Here is a 21,119-nt window from a genome sequence, read left to right as displayed (position 1 = left end):
AACATGCATAGCAACTAGCACCATTGTTGATGGCCTCAACAGCCAGGCCAAGGACTGAATGGACCACAAAGACTGACGTGTCCTCTACCCGTTGAAAGAGATCCCTTTAGACCCTGGTTAAGACATATTGGTGGGGAATCTGTATTGCTGCTGCCTATTCAGCGTACAGGGTGAGATTCCGCCTGCAGGGTTGTCAAGCCAACACTTTTCCCAAGCATTAAGTTTGCAACATTTATTTTCAAATTTATAAACTGAGCAAATCTGATCTGGAGTCACTGCAAGAGGAAAGAGAAAGAGAGAAACTCTCTGGTTCACACTTCTCTGGCCGTATTGGCACATTACACTGAATAATGGAGATAACCTTTACCACGGGGGCCCACAATAACTTAGGGTTCTCTATCCTATAGGGTGCTGAGTACCCCCAAGTCTCTCTGAGGTTAGCGAAACCAAGGATCTCTGAACACGTCAGAAGGCCCACAGCACCTCACAGGATTAGGCCTTCAGTATTCAAGTACAGGGCTCTTTTGTAAGGGTAATAAAATATGGCTAATGACAAAGCTTCGCTGTGTTGCTAGAATACAGGGACTGTCCTGCTCCACAATAAAGAGCTGTTGCTAAGTTTCTACAATGGAAGAAAGCGCACCAACGCACACCAGGCCAGTGAGCAGCAGCAGGGAGCAATCCTATTCCTGGTTCCCATTCAAAGAAAATAAAGATTCCAAACTGGGGGGGGACACGACAAATGTACCCCACCGGGCTGCTCTGCCCGGTCTGATCCTTAGGGCTCCCTGCCATTGCATTCTCAGAGTTGCACGGTTTTATGCCCCGTGTTACTGATTTGTGCTTGCAGAACGGTTAATCCGTGTTCTGTTAACAAGTCACACACTGACATTGGCTCCGAGCACGTGGTTTCCGTAGTCAGACTATCCTACTGCACTACTGTGCATCTGTAATTAATCTGCTGGCTGTGTACGCGTACCACTTCTGTTGGAATTGAACATTGATCATTTGCATTCCCCTAGTTCCATTCGTTTTAGGCTCTCAAAACACTTGATAGTAGTTCAGTCTCACAACAGCTTGAGTCAGATAAATACTGTGCAATATTATCCCCATTTTACAGACAGGTAAACTGAGGCACAGAATGATTTTTTTTTCCCTCCCTCTCTCCCCCGCCCCCCAATATAAAACAAGGATTAGAACCCAGGTATCCCCACTCCTAGTCTCCCGCTTTAATCACTAGACATCACAACCACATGCTAAGTTCTAAAAGGATGGTTCAGTGGGTATCTGGATACTATATGGGCAAGTTCTGTGCAATTGGGAAAAGACATTACAGATTCACACCACTGTTAGGATTACTCACAGGGAGTGACTTGGAACAGCTGGTGGCCATAGGAATGCTTTTCAGGCAAACATGTTACTGAATCAAATGCAGTTATGAGAAGCAGAATCTTTTTATGTAATCCACACTAGCACACTGGGTGTTGTAGACCACTCCAGTGGCTAGCCCACAATAGGCGAACAGCCTACTACTGCTACCAGCTGATGACCCAGGGGGGGAACTGTTACACTGACAACATCTATTTTAGGCTGTAAGCGCTTCAAAGCAGGAACTGTCTCTTCCTCCACGTTTGGAGAGTACCCGCCACATTTCAGGCATTTCTGTCATCTAACTATTTAATAATCCGCTTCGTTGCACTAACAAGCTTTGTGGTCCCTGGCCTGCTTGGCGCTCTGCACATGCAGCCTGAGTGCATGGCCTGCTGCTGTGCAAACTGGCTCTGATCCGGGCTGGCATTTTTCTAGAATTGTTTATTCCCATTATCCAAAGAGAAGGCTGACTAGCGTGAGATCTGTCCTTCACGGGGTTCGGGTTGGTCCTGTTTTGAGCAGGGGGTTGGACTAGATGACTTCCTGAGGTCCCTTCCAGCTCTAATCTTCCAGGATTCACTCCCATAGCTCTGGGATATTGCCTGGGATTTCCAGAGGGGACTCAGCAGCTGGCATATCTTCCATCTCTGCAATTAACTGTGCTGGGAGCCTCGGACATTATCCCAAGGGTCGCTGTCTTTTACTTTTTTGCAGGGGCGATTTAGCTTTACTAGAAAGTCTGCCCGCTTCCTTCTGAATTCCAGCGTATGACAGGCTGCTGATCCGGAGAAGGCGTTCTATGGAACCACACGCTTTCAGTGCAGACGGAGAGAACAACCCCAGGGCTAGGGCAAGGGGGGGCTCCATCTGCGTGAAATGAAAGCAACCCACAAAAGTTGTCTGCATGAGCCACTACGAACAGGAGCCAGGGAAGTCCCTCTTGGATCCAGCACTAACAGCAATGCAAAGTCACTAACCCAGTGCAAAGTCACCAGCAACAAATGGCCCATGCCGCTTGTACATGCTCTAATCAAATCACAGAGGCACCTGCCCAAATCCATCACCAGGTGCAGAATATGCAGGTCAGCTAATCAGAGCCTGTGGCTGACGGCCCAGCACCCAGCTTAGGAAGTCCATGGCATTGCTATTTCTGGCTGTGTTTTGTTTGTACCTCTGGCTAGAGGAAATTTTCTAGCACTGACCTCTTCCTGCTGTTGCCATAGGTCACTGGCAGGGCAAAGTCTTTGCCCGCACCAGATAAGAAAGCAGGGCTTGGGTTCTGCCCTGGTCCAAAGAAAAGCAGGCCAAGGAAGGAGTGGTCAGGAATACAAAGCGAGAGCTCAGAATACAAAAAGCCCAAGGACAGGCTTCTGAATGCAGGAAAGGGAGAATACACTGGGGCTTAACTCTGCTGTACAACGTTGCAACAAGGAAAAGGACAGAGCTAATTTAGAGGGGTCTGCTGTCCTTGCTTGGACTTGACTGATACCAGCAGAAAGAGGAAATTGTAGCTACATCCAAGAGAAAAGGATTGCTCCCTCCTCCCCTTCAAAAAAAAAAGACAGGAGGGCTAGTATATGTTTTTAACTTGCAACAAACAAACACCCACAAACCTCGGGGGAGTCAAAAACCAGGACTGGAAGTTTGCAATCTTAGCTTAGCTTTGCTTTCTCCCTCTGTTTCCACAAAATAAGTGCTGATGAAGACAACCACCCGACTCGGCCTTCGAAAAATAAAGCTGCCAGGGTAGCAGTTTTATGTACTCTATAGACGACAGCACTAGTGGGGCATTATAGACTCTCCTGCATGGGGAACAGATAGCTAACCCAGCTCTTAGCTTCAATTTGATGCAGTATTCTACTTCACTTCCCAAAGCTGCTGTACTCCACCCCAGCTATGGCTGCATTTCAGGGCTGGATGAAGTAATCCTGTACATAGCAAGCCAAATTCTGCTCTCATTTACACATGAGCAAGCTTTCCTGCCTCAGCGATGCAGCCCAGAGGCAAGCAAGAGCAGAATTTAGCCTTTGTGACTCTTCGCTCCAAGAGTCTCAGTGCAAATGAAACAGGACCATGAAAATGCATCCAGCGGGTGCCAGGGCACTGTTGTCACCCAGGCAAGCGTGAGACTTCTTTTGCACCTTTTGTTTATTCCAATATTAAAAGCAAAAGAGAAACCAAGTGCATTTAAATTCTGAGGGTAACTGTGCTCATTGATTCATATCCTCACAAATCATTTCCAAGTGCTGCTCCGCCATCGAGCATTACTGGCAATTCTGCCTTCACCCTCGTAACAGCGAAGTTACTGGCAGTTTATCCCCACATAGGAATGTAAATAATACATTTGAAATATGCAAACCTTATTCCTTATCTAACGTGCCTCATTTCAAACACAGGAGAGGCTGCGGCTGTACGCTGCATGTTTTCTCTTGAGCTAAGTGAGTGCATGGCTTTGTGATAAGTCAGAAAGAACTTGAACCTCTATAACTTTCAAGAACAGAAATTAACCCAAGTGATCCTTCAGGTCTACATAACTGGGTTTGTCCTGACTCAAACCACTTCGAAGGATTAAAGAAGAGTGTTTGCAGCCTATCATCTCGCAGCACTTTGAAGAGAGGATCCAGAAATAGTCCTGGAAAACAGAAGCATGGTGATTAAAATAACAGTGATCCGGAGTTAAAAACAACCCCTCGGATAACCTCACGCCTCAGTGCAAAGTCGTTTTCCAGAGCATGTTTTGCTGAATGCCTAAAACCCATGCAGCAAGCAGGCAAGGAATGAGTCCCCGGAGACGGGTTGCTCTCCTCATCTAAGTTCAGGGCCTGACTTTGAGAACAGTCGATTCCCAGAGCTTTCGCAGTCACAGGATGGATTCAGGTTTCTAAGACTGAGTCATAAATGCACCCGCTGGGCCGGCCTGTGTGAGGACGACGGGCCTGAGCCCTCTAGGATTACAGGCCATGCAGGATGTTAGAAGACTTTGAGTATCCTTCGACATAGCATCAAAACCTGATCCTTTGCCAAATGGGGGCACCGCTTCCGGGGGAATCAGACCCCGCACCTAGCCCCCCACATCAGCTGCCGTTTCTCGTTTCTAGCAGCTGTGATTAGGTTTGTTGGATTTGGGGGGACTCTGAGTGGAGAAAGTTTGAGAAGTGCTGGACCCGATGACCCACCAGAAACCGGAGCCAGAAAATCCCTATGAAAGAAATGCCTTGGCAAATCTCCGGGAGAGGGGGTGAAGGAAGGCACCCACCTCTCCCCTCACTCACAAGGGGAATCCGAGTCGCTTCCTGCCCATTACAGATGGACATTACTGCAAGTCTAGTGCCCTGGACGCTGTGCAGCTGGCGTGCGCTGTCACATGCCCTGAGGAAGTTTTTCTGACGGTGCTAACGGCAGCCACCCACCGTGTCCCTGGAGTCCAACATTCCAACACCATGATGGCAGGAAGGCCACGTCTGTTTCCTCTCTGATAGCACCAGGCAGACCTCAGCGTGCCAACGCTGGTTCCCCCTTGTCTGTGAAGCACACAGATTTTTCTCTTTCAAAGGCCAGAGCGGCCACGCCAGGGGAGGTGCTGCTGGGACGGGGAACACGGTCTGCACTACCAGTGGGGCTGCAGGAACAACACGTGGATTTTCTGTGAAGCACTTGAGTTTAGTGTTTTGGTTTTGTGATGAGCTGTTGATCACAGGCACACAGAGAAGGTCTGCCTCCGGACGGGGAAATGGGCTAGAATTACAAACCCAGCGTGCAGGGAGCCTGGGTCCAATTCAGCGTCACGTTTTCGCAGACAGTGATACTGATTTCTTACACTCAGTTACGTGCACGTGGTTCTGGAGACAGGGGCAGTCACATCCAGTCTGTCCCTCCACAGACAAGCGAGGGGCTGGGCTGCAGACAAGATGCTCACCACACCCAGTGCCAGCTCTGAGAGCGTTACGACCTAGACCGAGACCCATTCCTCCCATACTCATTCCACACGGCCAAACAGCTACCAGTTGGCAATGACTCTCATCCCCTCTTGGCTGGTTGTGCACAGACCCGGAGGCCGAATGGCTCGTGGAGTCCAACACCACCTCTCCGCCGTGCATTTTCGCATGATGCATATTTTTACTGGCCACCGAAACGACGGCACTGCAGGGGCAGATGTCACACTCCACTTCTGCGCTAGCTGCACCGGTGCTGAGAAGATGCAGGGGCACGGGGCGGGGGGGGGGGGGGTATTTCTGGTGCAAATCTCAGGAAAAATACCATGCTACAGGGGAGGCAGGCCCGTCGGAGCAGCAGAGGAACCCACACGCCTAGGAAGGGTGTAAATACTCTTCTAGCAGTGAAAGGGGAGTGCCAAGAATGCCAGGTCCACTCAACCTCGAGAAGCCAAAACAAAGGAGCTGGGCTGTTCTCAGTGGTGGCAGATGACAGAACTAGGAGTGATGGTCTTAAGCTGCAGTGGGGTTGGTCTAGGTTGGACATTAGGAAAAAGTTTTTCCCTAGGAGGGTGGTGAAGCACTGGAATGGGTTACCTGGGGAGGTGGTGGAATCTCCATCCTTAGAGGTTTTTAAGCTGCGGCTTGACAAAGCCCTGGCTGGGATGATTTAGTTGGGGTTGGTCCTGCTCCGAGCAGGGTGTTGGACTAAATACCTCCCTAGGTCCCTTCCAATTCTCATCTTCTACGATTCCATGATTGAAAGGGTTAAAGCTCTGCTCACTTCAGTCGAGCTCTGGGGAGGGAAAAGCCCCTGTTCTCTGCTCAGAGATCCTTCCTCATGGACTGGCACCACGAGCTGCACGTCCCTCTTACAGGGAGCTCCGGAGGCAGAATTAAGTAATTCCCTACAGCTGACCCTGCAGATTACCACACTCACTGCAGGCAATTGTCTTTCCCCAAGCCAGATGGAGATGACTTAACCCCTTCCCTTCCCACCCCTGGAGAGACTCTGCCCATCCCATCAGAAAGCATTCCTCCCTCTCCAGCTTATTAACTTGTTTAGCCCATTACTCGCCGCCTGCCCACGCAAGCGTTAGACTGGTAACACTCACAGACCAGGCATTTAAGCAGGGGCTTCGGTGATTCATAAGGGATTTAGTCACTTGCCGGTTTACACACACCATGCTGTCATTTAGGTCGTGATCATTCCTAACACCCAGCTGGTCTGACGTCAGCATTTGTCCCTCTCATTGGACTGCTGTGTAGTCTGCTCCAATTCGTGGGGAAGAGAGGAAATAGAAGTGGTAATGGTGACTGATATGATAAAGAAAAGCACTGAGAGGCTTCACATGAGTCTCAGTTTAAGGTGAGGTTTTCCCCAAGACACAGCTGTTTGATCAAACAGGTCTGCACTACTAAGTGAGCCCTTTCCAGGAAGAAATGCTGCCCCCGTTCGAGGCAGGCTTATGTTCAGAGAGCAGCATTGTCTCTGACTGTGCTCGATTGTATGCTCTGAGCTTGGTCCGTGTTTCAGGAGGAACCCCCCGAGCCCTGGGGTCTGTGGGTGGAAGTGTTGCAATGCACACTGAAAGGGACATTGTCAAGACGAATTCTCTGAAGCTGACTATTTAAAAAAAAAAATCCAGTTTTCAAAAATAGTTTATAATCCTGGAAATGTCCTGTAACGCATCTCTGAGAAAACATTTTATAAAGAATTTTCCTGCTCCTTCACTGATGTCAAGAAGGGTCTTTTCAGCAAGGGATAACTGACTACGGCCTTGATCCTGCAAACACTTACGCACATGATAACTTGACACAGGAGACTAGCTCCACTGGGCCAAATTCTGCTCTTCATTACACCAGTGTAAATCCAAAATAATGCCATTGAACTCACTGGGGCTGCAGGAGTATGAAACCGAAGTAATAAAGAGCAGAATCTAGCTGGTTGAGTTCAATGGGTGCAAAGTCAGAATCGACTGACAAGGCAGGAGAACACAGGAACTGGCCAGGCGCTGACTTTACAATGGAAGGCATCTGGGCAGATGCCAGAGCCCGCACGGTGCCCCGTTCACACCAGAGATATAGCCCTGTGCATCTCATTGCAGAACCCTGTCCTTCGCCGTTCCGTAGCACCCACCCCTGTAGAATCTAAGCACACATTACACACCAGGAGCTGTCGAATGCCCTAAGTTACCTCCCGCACTAACTTCTTTCGAGGGCAGCTTGCAGCGCTGGAAGGTGCAGCATTCTCCGACAGAAACACGACGCCTCCCGTTGGCACTGTTCTTTTCAGAGCGGTTTCTTGAAACTGAGGCACTCCGCAGCAGCAGCTTCACGACTGCTTCCAGAGAGCTCGAGTATCTCCAGGCACAGGGCCTTACCACACAGGGTGATGCCCACGTGCCTCCGGACAGACAACGCCTTAGCAGTGACCCGGGCAGCCTTCAATCTCAGCAACAGCTTCTGCAAATGTGTGGAAGGTTGTTCTGCGCAGCTTTGCTTCTCGGCTCTGTTCTGGGCAGGAATGTGACTGGCTCTGTTATTTTAAGTTTAAAAGGTTCCATCAGGCACCTTGCAAAAGCGCTAGGCTTGGCACCTCAGCGCCTCTTCCCTACAGAAGTGCCAGGCTCTTACAGCAGCGGTACTGGCCAGTGACTTGCTGCCACCATTTTAAACCATTTGCCCCCTGGCCCCCTGCTCTTGCAATGAGCACTGTTTGGAGAGACCCTGGACTTCAGTGGTCTGTTCACATGGGGTTCATGGCCGAAAGGAGGAGCAAGAGACTGGAGAATGTTTTCAGTCCCCCCTCCTACCCCTGTCATTTAAAACAGAACCACGGTCTCTGAACCAAGGAAGTGGTCCCCACTTGGCAAACCAACTGTGGAAAGGGGTCTACTCTCCTTCTCCATGCTGGGTTCACCTGGGATCTAACATGTCCCTGGGTAACTGCAGTGGCCTCCCTGGAATCCCAGCTGCCTGACACAGCTGCAAGAAGAGAGCCCACCCAGCGTACTGACAGCACTGAACAGCATTCAGCTCGCGCTGTCCGCAGGAGCGTGGAGCGCAGACTTTGCTTGGAGGCCTCACATCTTCCAAGAGGTTTTTTCTTTCTTTTTTTTTTTTTTCATAGCACCCGTTTGATCTAATCTGGTGCACAAGGATTGCCAGACTGGATCAGAACCAAGACCCATCTAGCCCAGTGTCCTGTCTCCAACCTTCCCCCAGGGATTGAACCTTGAAGACGTGGGGAGGCTTGCGTGCTCCAATTGCCCTGAGAGCTATGCTGGCGGGATCAGGACCCATTCTAGGGCCACCCAAGCCACACAGGGTCAGAGTAGGAGCCAGATTACAGGCAGACCACCAGTCACCGGGGAGGGGGCTGTGAGTCAGGCTAACAACCTAGCCATATAAAAACCTGCTTTCTGTTACAGAAACAACCAGACACAAAACACGTATCACAGATTTGCAAATCCAAACAACTCTGGAGAGCCACGATCTGCTGGACATAAGGGAAAAAAAATAGTACTGGTCAATCAGCAAATTCAGCCAACACTTTGACGATGGAGAATCAAAGCCACACGGAAGTTCTTCCTCTGAAACAGGACCTCTTCACAGCTAAGACCAAGACAAGAATTGGGTGTTGGAATGTTAAATCGCTTTGGAGCACAGGTAGATTGATACAACTCAGAGACATAAAAATCTTTGGCCTAAGTATGCTAGCACTGAATGACATTAGGTGGATGGATGAGGCAAATTATTGCATTGTTTTATCTTCTGGAAGACAAGATGACAAACTCCGAGAAGGCATAGGTTCATTACTGAGCAAGGAAAGCTCTGAAGGACTGGGAACCTGTAAACTCAAGAATATTGACTGCTCACTTTGTGACAAACTATGCAAAAAGTCACAACAGTTCAGTGTTAGCCACCAACAAACAATAGGGATGAACAGGTCAAAAACTCTTTCTGTGAAAGACTGCAGAGCGTCCTTGACAAGATCAGTAAATATGACATTGTTATCTTCATGGCAGATCTAAATGCACAGGTTAGTGATGAGAATATTGGATATGAACACGTTACGGGAAGACACAGCATCCCGGGATGGAGAATGTTTTGTTGAACTCTGCAGCACATGCAATCTTTGCATTGGAGGGTATGCTGTTTTCACACACAAACTAACATGGAGATCATAGGACGGCCTCACCCAGAAACACCTTGACCATTCTGCCAGTAGTAGGCACTGGAGAAGATCATTGTTGGATGCGAGGGTGTGTCTGACTGCTGATGTCAGCAATGACCAATGCCCCTTGTTATTGGGACACTCAAAGTAAAAACCAGGGTATGCAAGATACTAGGCAATCTAGCCAACAATAAACCAGCGCTCCATTCGGAGACATGCAATGAACGGGGGGCTATGATTTTTCAAAGTGGAGGCCCGACATTAGACTCCTGCATCCATAGAAATTAATGTAAATAATTGACCTGGATTTTCAAGAGCTGTGCATCCAGCAGCTCCTACGGTCTTCAGCAGGAGTTGTGCGCATGATGCACACCTGGGAAAGTAGGCTGTTTATCTGAGGCGCCTTAATATGGATAGAGGAGTCTAATGTTAGGGCCCCAGTTTTTGCAAATCTTGGGCAGGATGTACATTTCATCACTGCCTCAGTAGGTCTGATTCCTCCTTCACGTCCACTCTTCCATGCTTGCTGTTTTTCAATACAACCTGGAACACCACAAAGTTAATTTTGCCTGCCTGTGCCCGTTGTACGTTGAGAGCTTACTGCCTGCCATGAAACCCAACATGCTAATGAACCAAGCCTCCTGCCAGCTCTGCCCCGTTTACTCCTGAACACAACCTCTGCATACTTTACATCAATAAAGCTCAGGCTTAACACACACCCAGTGGACCAGGGGCAGAGGGACTGCTGAAGAACACACCAGCTTTCAAAGAAAATTCTGCCGCACATGCCTGTTGCCAGGGCGGAATTGCGGAGCGGTGAGTGATGCGCTGCCGTTCTCAGGGCAAGGAAGAGCCAGCCACCTGGTTCCAGTCCAGTTATGTGCACAACTCATCCTTTCATCCAGTCCCAAAGGAACGTGTTTGCCTCTTTTTTCTTAAACGAACAAGAAGCTACAAGAAAATATTTGGCCCCCAGATCTGATCAGCCACAGCCAAACTCTGCCCTGCATTCCAGTTAATACATGTGGGTTTGGCTCCCCATCCAAGGAAGGAGAAAAGGACATTGATGAGCCAGGATCAGCAGGGGGGTGTGGGAAGGAAGGGGGGAGGTGGGTGTAAGATGCTATTTTTGTTGATATAATTATTCAGTGGCTAAATCCACAACCCTTGACATCAGCCTGGGAAGGTCTATTAAATGTCCGGTTGCCATGGAGAGGAGGTGCTATGCCTGGGAGGTATGGTGTGGCTAAGGAATGCTGGTTTACCTGCCCCTTGCATGCACGCACGCACTCACCAGTCATCACGGACTCAGGAATTAAAGTCTTCGCTTTTTTTTTTTTTTTAAAGACATCATTGCCTAGATTGGTTACAAACTAAAACCACCATGGAATTTTGAAGGCTTTGCTCCCTGCTGTTAGAACTGCTGTTAAAGACCGTAGGCTTTCCCCTGAGTAAAAGCAGAGTAACTCCGCAGACGAACGCAGGAAGCCTGGGAAACAAGCCGGAAGCATTGGAAGTCCTGGCGCAGTCAAGGAATTATGATGTGATTGGAATAACAGAGACGTGGTGGGGTAACTCACATGAACGGAGCACTGTCATGGATGGGTATAAACTGTTCAGGAAGGACAGGCAGGGGAACAAAGGTACAGGAGTTGCACTGTATGTAAGAGAGCAGTCTGACTGCTCAGAGCTCCAGTATGAAACTGGAGAAAAGCCTGTTGAGAGTCTCTTGGTGAAGTTTAGAGGTGAAAGCAACAAGGGCGATGTCATGGTGGGTGTCTGCTATAGACCACCAGAGCAGGAGGATGAGGTAGACAAAGCTTTCTTCAGACAACTAATGAAAGTCTCCAGATCACAGGCCCTGATTCTCATGAGGGACTTTAACCACCCTGACATCTGCTGGGAGAGCAATGCAGCAGTGCAGACAATCTCAGTCCCTGGAAAAATCATGGAGCAGCTCCTCAAGAAATCCATTTTGAGGCACTTGGAAGAGAGGAAGGTGATCAGGAACAGTCAGCATAGATTCACCAAGGGCAAGTCATGCCTGACTAACCTGATTGACTTCTCTGATGAGATGACCGGCTCTCTGGATGTGGGGAAAACGGTGAACGTGATATACCTTGACTTTAGCAAAACTTTTGATAGAGTCTCCCACAGTATTCTTGCCAGCAAGTTACAGAAGTACAGGTTGGATGAATGGACTATAAGGTGGATAGAAAGCTGGCTGAATCATCAGTCTCAACTGCTAGTGATCAATGGCTCCATGTCTAGCTGGCAGCCGGTAACAAGCGGAGTGCCCCAGGGGTCGGTGCTGGAGCCGGTTTTGTTCAACTTCTTCATTAATGATCTGGAGGATGGGGTGGATTGCACCCTCAGCAAGTTTGCAGATGACACTAAATGGTAGATACGCTGGAGGGCAGGGATAGGCTACAGAGTGAGCTAGACAAATTAGAGGATTGGGCCAAAGGAAATCTTCTCCGGAGACTCAGGGACTGATGTGACTGACGGAACATTCCCATCTCCAGCTGACTTCAGGGGCAGCAGGATGACGCCCTCAGGGCCGGTGGCCTGACTCGTGTTCACAGATCCATCCCCCAAGGCTCAGAGCGTTCCATCCCATTCCGATACTGTTTATTTTTGTACTGCACTAATTATAACTTCCCTGACCACTAAAACATTTACCCTCTGGATAATGGGTTAGGGATGCTATTTTAGACAATCTAAATTAAGAGATTTTCCAAGAACCCAGCTCTGAAATCTATTTATTTATTAAATAGTGGAGCAAAATCAGTCTTAAAGATTAAACACCCCATATTTATTGCCACAATTACCTTACATTTCTATTTCAACATTTGTTTGGGATACTGGACATCTGTCCAATGACAACATAAGGGACAGGCCCTCAAAACAGCATGGCAGGTGATACCTCTAATGAGAAATAAATTAAATAGTTTGCCCCAGCACGGATTTTTAAGGAGTGGCTTTTTCTTATGTTAATCTTTGCCACTAGGCATCCAGGCATCCAAAGGGACTGGATTACCAAGAGAACAGCATTTTCCAGTGGTTTTGGCAAATTTGGCACAATCAGAGATAGATGCTTAGGATTTTTCATAATAGTAATATTCACATTTCCATCATACCATGAATCCCAAAGTTTCTTTATATTCTCCGACTGATATACAAAGCACACGGGAGTAACCTTCTCCACTACTGAAATTCAGCCATCGCTGCAGCTGTTTATAACACACAGCAACTCTGCACATGGTCTTAGTACCCAAAATTAAAAATAGGGGCTGGAGTTGAAACTTCAGAGATCGGTCACGATGAGCCAGATTCAAGTCTCGGTTATACTGTTGCAAATGCAGAGTAACTCCATGATTTCCATCTAGTGACTCCAACTTTACACCAGCGTGAGAGGAAAAACTGGCCCAGTGTAATTATGCCGTTTGAAGTTTAGGCAGGCAGAAAGTAATTTTGTGAGATGGGAGGAATGTGGCACAGACACTACGGTAAACATTCCTAGTCTTGCAACAAATGCCATGGCTGCAAGTGGCTCATTCCAATTCTCTCTTTGGTGCTAGTGACAGATGATCTGGGTGATTCAGATTGGTAAAGCAATTTGATCAAACTCTCCTGCGTCACTTTCATATTTGCACATCCAACCACAAGCAGAGCATTTTTGCATGCAGAATTAGACTGGAGCATGTCATACAATGATTACAGCAGCTTGTCTCAGAGTCAGGACTCCTGCACTACCGAGATGGTAAACCCTTTGGGGCAGGGACTGTCATTTTGTTCTGTGTTTGTACAGCACCTAGCACAATGGGGTTCAGGCCCATAACTGGTGCACCTAGGTGCTATGATAATATAATTACTACTAATAATAATTCCCTTCCTAACACACCTGCTGCTTTGCTGTATGGCCTTGGTCAAGTCATTTAATCTCCCTGTGCCTCAGTTTCCTCATCTGTATTAGTTAATGTTTGTGAAGAGTTTTAAAATCCTTGGCTGAAGAGCATTATACAGTATAAGGGCAATGGAGCAGTAGTATCTGTTCACAACAACATATTACTGCTAGGAGGGTGCAGTGTAGATGATACAGTAATTAAAGGGACACTGAGAGATCAAATTTAGCTAAAATACAGGATTTGTAAATGCACCTTTTTACTAAAACTGAAGATCAATACAAAGGTTTTCATGTTTAAAAAACAAAACAAAAAAAAATTCAAAGGAAGCAGCTTTATTCATAAACAAATCTCCCGCTGCTCTGTTGGTGACCAAAACACTGCCACATTGTATTGCATGAAATCCTCAAAGTAATATTGGTGAGAAAGTTATTCTGGTTAATCAGTAACCATTATCCTAGCCAAGGGAAAGGGAAGAGAGGAAACAGTGAACATAAGTTTGATTTTTAGAGCTCTTTTTATTTGATCTATGGTGTTGTTAGAAAGAGAGGTAAGGAAATTGGTTTCTGAAGAATAGTATTTTTATCTTGACAATGCTCCAATGGGCTTTTCCTCCCCTATGACCAAATCTGCCTTGCATTACACCTGAACTATGTTTGGTGGTTACTGGCTAGGAAGACAGGATTTATACTGTGCACCATGATAAGACAGACAAATATAGGAGAGGCTGTGCAGACAGACAGACAGAGTCAGACATAGATATGAGTTTAGTGATGGACAATTAGAAAAAGATAGCAAGAACTCAGGAGCTGCAAACAGAAAAGCAAATGTGGAAGGAAACAAAGTCTAATTAAGATTATACCGCAAACAAGTCAGGAAAAAGGAGATGGTGGGATGGGGGAAGACTAAAGGAAGAAATGAGAACCTAGAGGAAAAGCTGGAGGGTAAGACTGGAAGGAGCAATTATTTTCGATAGACCTGTCAATTTTCCCAGGCAGTTACTAGTTATAGTGCAGGGGACGGGGAGCTCCGTTTTGTTGTGCTGTTCATGGACAGGATGCCTGCAGCAAGTTCCAACAAGGTGACTGATTCAGCAGTTTGTAGCGGGGAAAGGCTGTCATGTCATACGCAATTTCCTCCTTCCTACAGGCAAAAGCTTTGGCCTCCAGGCTACATTCAGACACAAACAGAAATTGCCAAGGCAGCAAAAGCAGGCTTGTTATCATTCAATTCAGATTCCAGAGGGCAAACACCCCCAACCCCTCCCCGCCTACAAAAGCCTAGCAGGTTTTCAAAGGACAGCAGGTCAGTCATCCAGTATGTAACAGAAGTAGGGAGCTCCCAGCGTACAGCCTCTACTGCTGTTATAGACCCTTCTCTTCTCCATGGGCTGGAAAACGCGACTCTCCTTCTATTCCCCTTAGTGCCCCCATTCTCTGTCCTTATTCATTCTTCCAAACACTGGTGCATGCCCATTGCAACTACCACCTCTGGCCGTCCCCGGGGTATCTCCGGCCAGACTGGAAACACTGATCTCCTGAGAAAGCGTGAGCATGGGGGGTTTCCAGCCCAGTGTTACAGATCCCAAAGCTCCAAAGAAAGGTCAGAGGGGCACATTTGAACCTTGAGGTGCTTGGTCAAAACAATCCTCTGAAACGTTTGCGAGACACCCAGCACTGGGGCCCTGATCCAAAGTCCACCAAAGTCACGGAGAGTCTTTCGGACGACTTCCATCCCTTTTGCAGCAGTGCTAGTTAGCTCAGGCCTGGGGGCACGCCTCCTTTCATCACCATTTTGGGCAGGAATAGCAAGGCTCCTTGAAACCAGGGACCTTTGATCTTGGTTCTTTTTAAAGCCTTTATGGGGGTTAGTGAAAGCCAGAATTTCTCCCCTTGCCCACATTAGTGACCTGGCTTTTGAGGCTTATAATTTTCCTTTTCTTTGAAAACGTAAGGACTAGTCAGAGAACTCCTTTGATGAACGGACTGGATGATTCCTACTGCTATAGAATTAAAGGTTGAGCTCTAGTGGGATGTGATCCAACAGGGTTGTATGGTATCGTCATGAACCTAGAAACCTCCAGCTTTCACTGCCGGAGTGTTTTGAGCATGTTTTTTTTTTTTAAAAAGAGGCAAGGTGCTCCAGTGAATTGATGAGTACCGCACAGCAAGTACCACTGGGCACCAGAGAGCCCCAAGTTCTAAGCCCAACCCTTCCACTGACTTACTACAGGGACTTGGACAGGTGACATTGATTATTGGGCCAGATTCTGCTCTCACACTGGTGTAAACCCAGAGTGACTCTAATGGAGCTACCCCATTGTAACAGAGACCCTCTGCCTCTGATCACACTTTCCGTTGTGTAACTCCACTGACTCAAAGGAATTACTCCAGAGTTAAAGCAGTGCACGTGAGATCAACATTTGGCCCTCTGACTCAGTTTCCCCATCTGCGAGGCAGAGATGATAGTGTTTACCTTCCCTACCATACAGGGGTGGTGTGTGGATGAGTTCATATTTATACAGCACCCTACTTTTCAAAGGACTGTACAAGAGCCAAGCCTTACATTTTGTATTTATTCCATGTTTTGTCATGACCACCAAAGGGTTCATTCCCCTTTCCTCCTGAGAAATAAACAAGCAAGTGAGAGGTCACTCGGAGTGGGACTGAGTGAGCACATTCCATACAGTTCATTCTCTCTGAAAATGCAAATGACATCAACTCCTGCCGTCCATCCGCACAAGGAAAGAGATGGAAGCACCCAGCAGCCAGCGACCCACCCATCCCTGGCAGGACGACGGGAAGGAATTGTCCAGGATACACAGTAGGATGTTTAACCTAATCTCATTTCCTCTTTGGGTTCGAGAAGTAAAGCAGGAGTCAAGCTGAGAAAGCAAGGCATGGATCTCCAGAAGCCTGCTACATGCTCTGCAGCGGGTCCATTACAACCACAACAAACAGTAATAATTTCCTCTCCTCAAAGGCGCAAAGAAAGCGGCCAATGGGAGGAAATAAGGAACAGGGACTGCAAATGCTATGTCTAACGAGCCAATTAAGAGAGAGACCTACTTAACGGGGGTGTGGTCACAGACTGCCTGCCTCTCTCTCCATATGCCATACAAATGCACTTAGGGAGACAATGGTAGGAATATCTTTTATTGGACCAATTTCTGCTGGTGAGAGAGACCAGCTTTCGAGCCCCATGGAGGTGAAGAGCGCACCAACAAAAGCTGGTCTGACAACAGATATTATCTCCCCTGCCTCGTCTCTCTAATAGCCTGGGACCGACATGGCTACACCTACACTGCGTAACATACAAGCGCAACGGCAGTTGTACTCAGAGGGCCTGAAGCCATTGGCAGCTGCGTGTGCTCAGTACCTCTCGAACTCACGGCCCCACTAGCGCAAGAGAATTAACAGATACTGAGGTCGCAAGCAGCTGGTGCCAGAACAGAAATGAATCCTCCCGGGGGGGGGGGGGGGGGGGGGGGGGGGGGGTACACACGCTGCCCCCTCCCTAGAGAGACATGCAAGTTTCGGTAGCAACAGAAGCTGAGTGCAGAGGGGTTATCGGGGGAGAGATGCAGGGAGTTCTGCACGCTGCAGCCGTGTCTGTCTGCAGCACCTGACAGGATGGTGTGGGGGTGAACAGAATGCAGGGTGAGGTGTGCTCTATGCATCAACCCTCTTCACAGCCTCCCTTCTGTCTCAAAACCCACCGGCCAACCCCCTAACTTCAGTTTGTAGGGGGTGGAATGAAGGAGCTGTGTGCCATCCCCTGGAAAAATATGCCAAAGCCATCTACTCAGGCTTGGCACAGAAAGAGGATTCGGATCTCAGTGTGCATAGGTCCAAGGTTCATGCTCAGTGCAACTGCAGCAAATCCAGTCTTGCACAACTGACCAATTGCACAGCTGACCTGGATCGGTCTTTGCACCAGAGGGGCCTATCCTGATAAATCATTCTGGAGAGAAATTCTTCCAGGCAGCGGATAGCCCATTAATGGTTTTTCTGAGTAAGAGAGGTTCTAAACTTAGTACCCCACTGGAGGCCCAGGTAGAAAAACCTCAGAGCAGTAGAAAGGCTTCCACAGAATGACTTTGAAAACTTCCAATTAAAACAGCTGTAGTCAAAGAAAAAAAAATCCCAAGAGGTAGTGTTTGAAACCCAACCATTTATGCAGCTGATGAGAACATCCACAGTTACATTAGCTAGGGGGTAGGCATACTTTGAGAAGAAATACAGGCCCAGATTATTAAAAGTTTCAGGCACCTAAATGCCCAGTGATTTCAATGGGAGTTAGTCCCCTAAATAGCTTGAGGCTCTTGGCCAAAAGCTCTGGGGGCTGTAAACCCCCAAACATTGTCAGGGGGACTCACGGACAGCTGTGTAATACCCAAATCTTCTTTCAACTCATCTATTTTAAATGGAGTAGATCTCAAGTTCGCTGTATCCCTTTAAATGAGGAAAACAAAGGCTCAGATGGCAGAAGCAGGAATGGAAGCCAGCCCTAACTTGGAAAAACAAACAAACGAACTACTGGAAAGCATGGAGTAATTTTGCTGAAAAGGAAACAGACATAATAGGTTAAATCACCACCACCATGCCATGCCCTACATTTACAAGGCAGATGTCCACTTAATACCTGACTTTAGCAACTACCACTCATGTCATCAATTAAATAAGGAGAAAGTCCAGAGGGACTGTCACAGCAATGTTTTAAATTTTCATCTTGGCATAACATGAATTCCAGAGAGTCTCTATACTTGTTAGCCATAAAAAGATAATTTACAGCAAGTACCGGTGGCTGAGCAAATGCAACATCAGCCTTGAATTAAAAGAGAACCAATCAGTTGTCCTAGAGATTTTTTGCCCATGGCAAGTTTATTAAAGACAACACAGTTTTCTTCATGAAGAGCAAACAGTGATTTGGGAACAATTATCAGGACAAGGGGCAGATAATCAGGATTTCAAAGGCTACTAAAACATTGATTCTATGTATCCCGTGAAGTATTTCGTACCACAAAGAACAGAAGGAGAGGCAGATGCAATATGATAATAGAAATCATGTACCCTCCTGCTTCACTCTCACACGCAGAGAGAGAGAGAGAGAGAGAGAGAGAGAGAAAGGAAGTTTCACTAAAGTCAAAGAAGTTTAAGGTTCTGCTGCGTTGAAATGAAAAAAGCCTCTTAAACCATAACTTCACAGTTGCTGGGTTTTCCTTAAAACACTTCTGGGAAAGCAAGTCATTTTCAACCCCAACTCAGTCCCCCTTTAACTTTCATTAGAAGGAAAGAACATGGATGCTTTAATGATGTACCAAGTTTGTGAGTCCTCAGCCACCACAGAAGAGAAGAAGGAATGTAACTGACATAACCACAGCAATTCAGGAGACAAACTGTAATGTCTTAGGACAGACAAATTGCCCAGGACCAACTTATCAGTCCATTCCTTCGGATACCATGGGTTTTAATGTTCCTTTTCCTTAGACTTTAGGGACCCAAACACACACTTGGGTTTCACACGGGCTCATCTCTCCCCTATATCATTCAGTATTATTACTTCATTGTACCAATGAGATGGATGGAGACTGTGAAGACAGGTGAATGGCTGGGCGGGGAGACAGAAGAAGGGATGGATGGGCTAGCTAGTTCCTCACTTGGGTTCACACCAGCTGAAGCTGATTTTATAGGGCACCCTGAGACAGATGAATGTCTAGATGGGGAGGGATGCCTCAGTCTCACCTGGATGTATGCCCACTACAGGTAGATGCAGGGCTCCAGGTGCCAGATTTTTAAAAGCATTTAGGCACCTTAAAGATGCAGATAGGTGCCTAGACACCAAACTCACACTGATTTCAGAGGCACTTATGCCTTTAAAGATCTGGCCCCCAGGTGCTTGGGGAGTGGGTAGAAGAGATGAGGAGGACAGGCAGAGATGAAGGGATTTAACAGAAAGGCAGGTGGATGGATAGAGAGGCTGGCTGGCATCTCTGATCTATATCTGCTGCAGGGAGGATGGATGAAGGGGCCCTGGGGGGGACAGCCAGGGACGGCTCTCAGTGGGAGTACACCTGCTCCAGCTCATTGTAGTCACCCTGCACAAAGGCAGGGTGGGGGGATGGAGAAGTGGAGAAGGAAGGGAGGTTGATGGAAGGAGGATTAGGGGCATAAGGGGATGGGGATGGTTGGGGTGGAAGGTGGGGTTGCTCAAGGGAGGGCTGGGGGGATGGAGGTGTGGAATGAATGAATAGTGGGGGACTTGGGGGACTAGCTGGGCGGTGGGGAGTATGGCTGGAGGGCTGGGAATTGCACATCTGGCTGGGCTGGTGGATGTGCACCCACTGCGGGTAGTGGTGGGGCAGCCCTGAAGGGGAAAACGGATGGTGAAGGTTGATGGATGGAACCTGGAGGGAGGGTTGGTGGCTGACTGGATGGAGGGGCCGGGAATGGGAGGCCAGGGACTGGGGCTGGCTGTCACCTGGCTGCAGGTAGTCGTAGGATGGATGGATGGATGGTGAGGGAGGAAGCTGGGGTGGGTGGGTGGATGGATGGGGTGTGGGGGTGGGTGGGTGGGTGGATGGATAGATGGGGTTTGGGGGTGGGTGGGTGGATGGATAGATGGGGTTTGGGGTGGGTGGGTGGATGGATGGGTGGGTGGGTGGATGGATGGATAGATGGGGTTTGGGGGTGGGTGGGTGGACAGACGGGTGTGGGGGTGGACGGGGAGATGGGGCCGGGCCGGCGCTCACCTGGATGTAAGCCCGCTGCAGGTAGCTGTAGGGCACCCTGCGCTGGAAGTCGGCCCGCACGTCCTCGCTGGCCCGGTGCCGGGAGGCGGCCCCCAGGCGGCGGCCCTCGCACTCCCGCCGGCAGCCCGCCCGGCGCAGCAGCGAGCCGAAGAAGGGCAGCTCCCCGCCGGCGCCCGGCCCCAGCCGCCCCAGCGGCTCCCGCCGGCCGCAGCCCAGCCCGCAGCGCAGCCGCGCCGCCCGCAGCTGCCGGTGGCTGCCCAGCGCCCGCTCCAGCCAGCGCGCCGCGCCCGCGAAGTCGCCGCCGTCGTAAGCCTGCACGCCGCGGGCGAAGAGTGCGTCGAAGGGCGGCAGGGGCCGGGGCCCGGGGCCGGGTCCCGCAGCCGGGGCCGCCAGCGGCAGCAGCAGCAGCAGCAGCAGCGCGCAGAGCCGGCTCCGCCAGCCGGGGGCCATGCGCGCTCCGCTCCGCTCCGGGCTGCAGCGGGGCAGCCGGGGCCGGTCCCCACCTTCCCCCCGCCGGGGGGCAGCGGATGCAAGCCGGGGGGCCTCCCTCGGGGCGGGGCGGGTCTCTCCCGGCCCTAGGCTGAAGCTGCGGGGCTGAGCTCCGGCTCCGGCTCCGGCTCCATCTGCTGCCCAGGGACCGGCTCCCTCCTTCCTTCCCCCCCGCGGCTCGCTGCCGCCTTCTCCGGGGCGTGAGTCTCCAGCCCGCTCTGCCCCGCCGCGTTAAGGCGCCCCGCTGACTCACACACGCTCCTCCTGCTCCGGCAGGACGGGACGGGACGGGCCGGGGGAGTGAGCGAGTCGGGGCGGGGGGCAGGCAGGGCCGGGCACGCCCTGGTCTAGCCTGGCTCCCTCCCTCCCTCCCAGCCCCTTCGCCAAGGGCAGTGGGATGAAGTGCGCAGGGCTGAGCCCCAGCTGGCTGCAGGAGAAGCAGGGTCCCCCCTTTCCCCCGCTATTTGGGGCTCTTCATTCACTTCCCCGGG

General features: G+C 49.4%; 1 protein-coding gene across 1 annotated transcript in view; it reads right to left on the bottom strand.

Moving 5' to 3' along the window:
* Window positions 1-20,756, bottom strand: part of P3H2 (prolyl 3-hydroxylase 2) — a 105,800-nt gene extending 85,044 nt beyond the window's left edge. The window contains exon 1 of the mRNA XM_067561059.1: window positions 20,140-20,756. Within this exon, the coding sequence (XP_067417160.1) occupies window positions 20,140-20,589 (450 nt within the window). The 5' untranslated portion in view covers window positions 20,590-20,756. The remainder of the gene's footprint in view (window positions 1-20,139) is intronic.
* Window positions 20,757-21,119: the final 363 nt, after the last annotated feature.

This window comes from Emydura macquarii, unplaced genomic scaffold (genome assembly GCF_026122565.2).
Source record: "Emydura macquarii macquarii isolate MOO-44397 ecotype Brisbane River unplaced genomic scaffold, CSIRO-AGI_Emac_v2 contig_2365, whole genome shotgun sequence".
In the NCBI taxonomy this organism is placed as follows: Eukaryota; Metazoa; Chordata; order Testudines; family Chelidae; genus Emydura; species Emydura macquarii.
The sequence above is the reverse complement of the archived record's forward strand: the minus strand, read 5'-3'. Positions and strand labels throughout refer to the sequence as shown.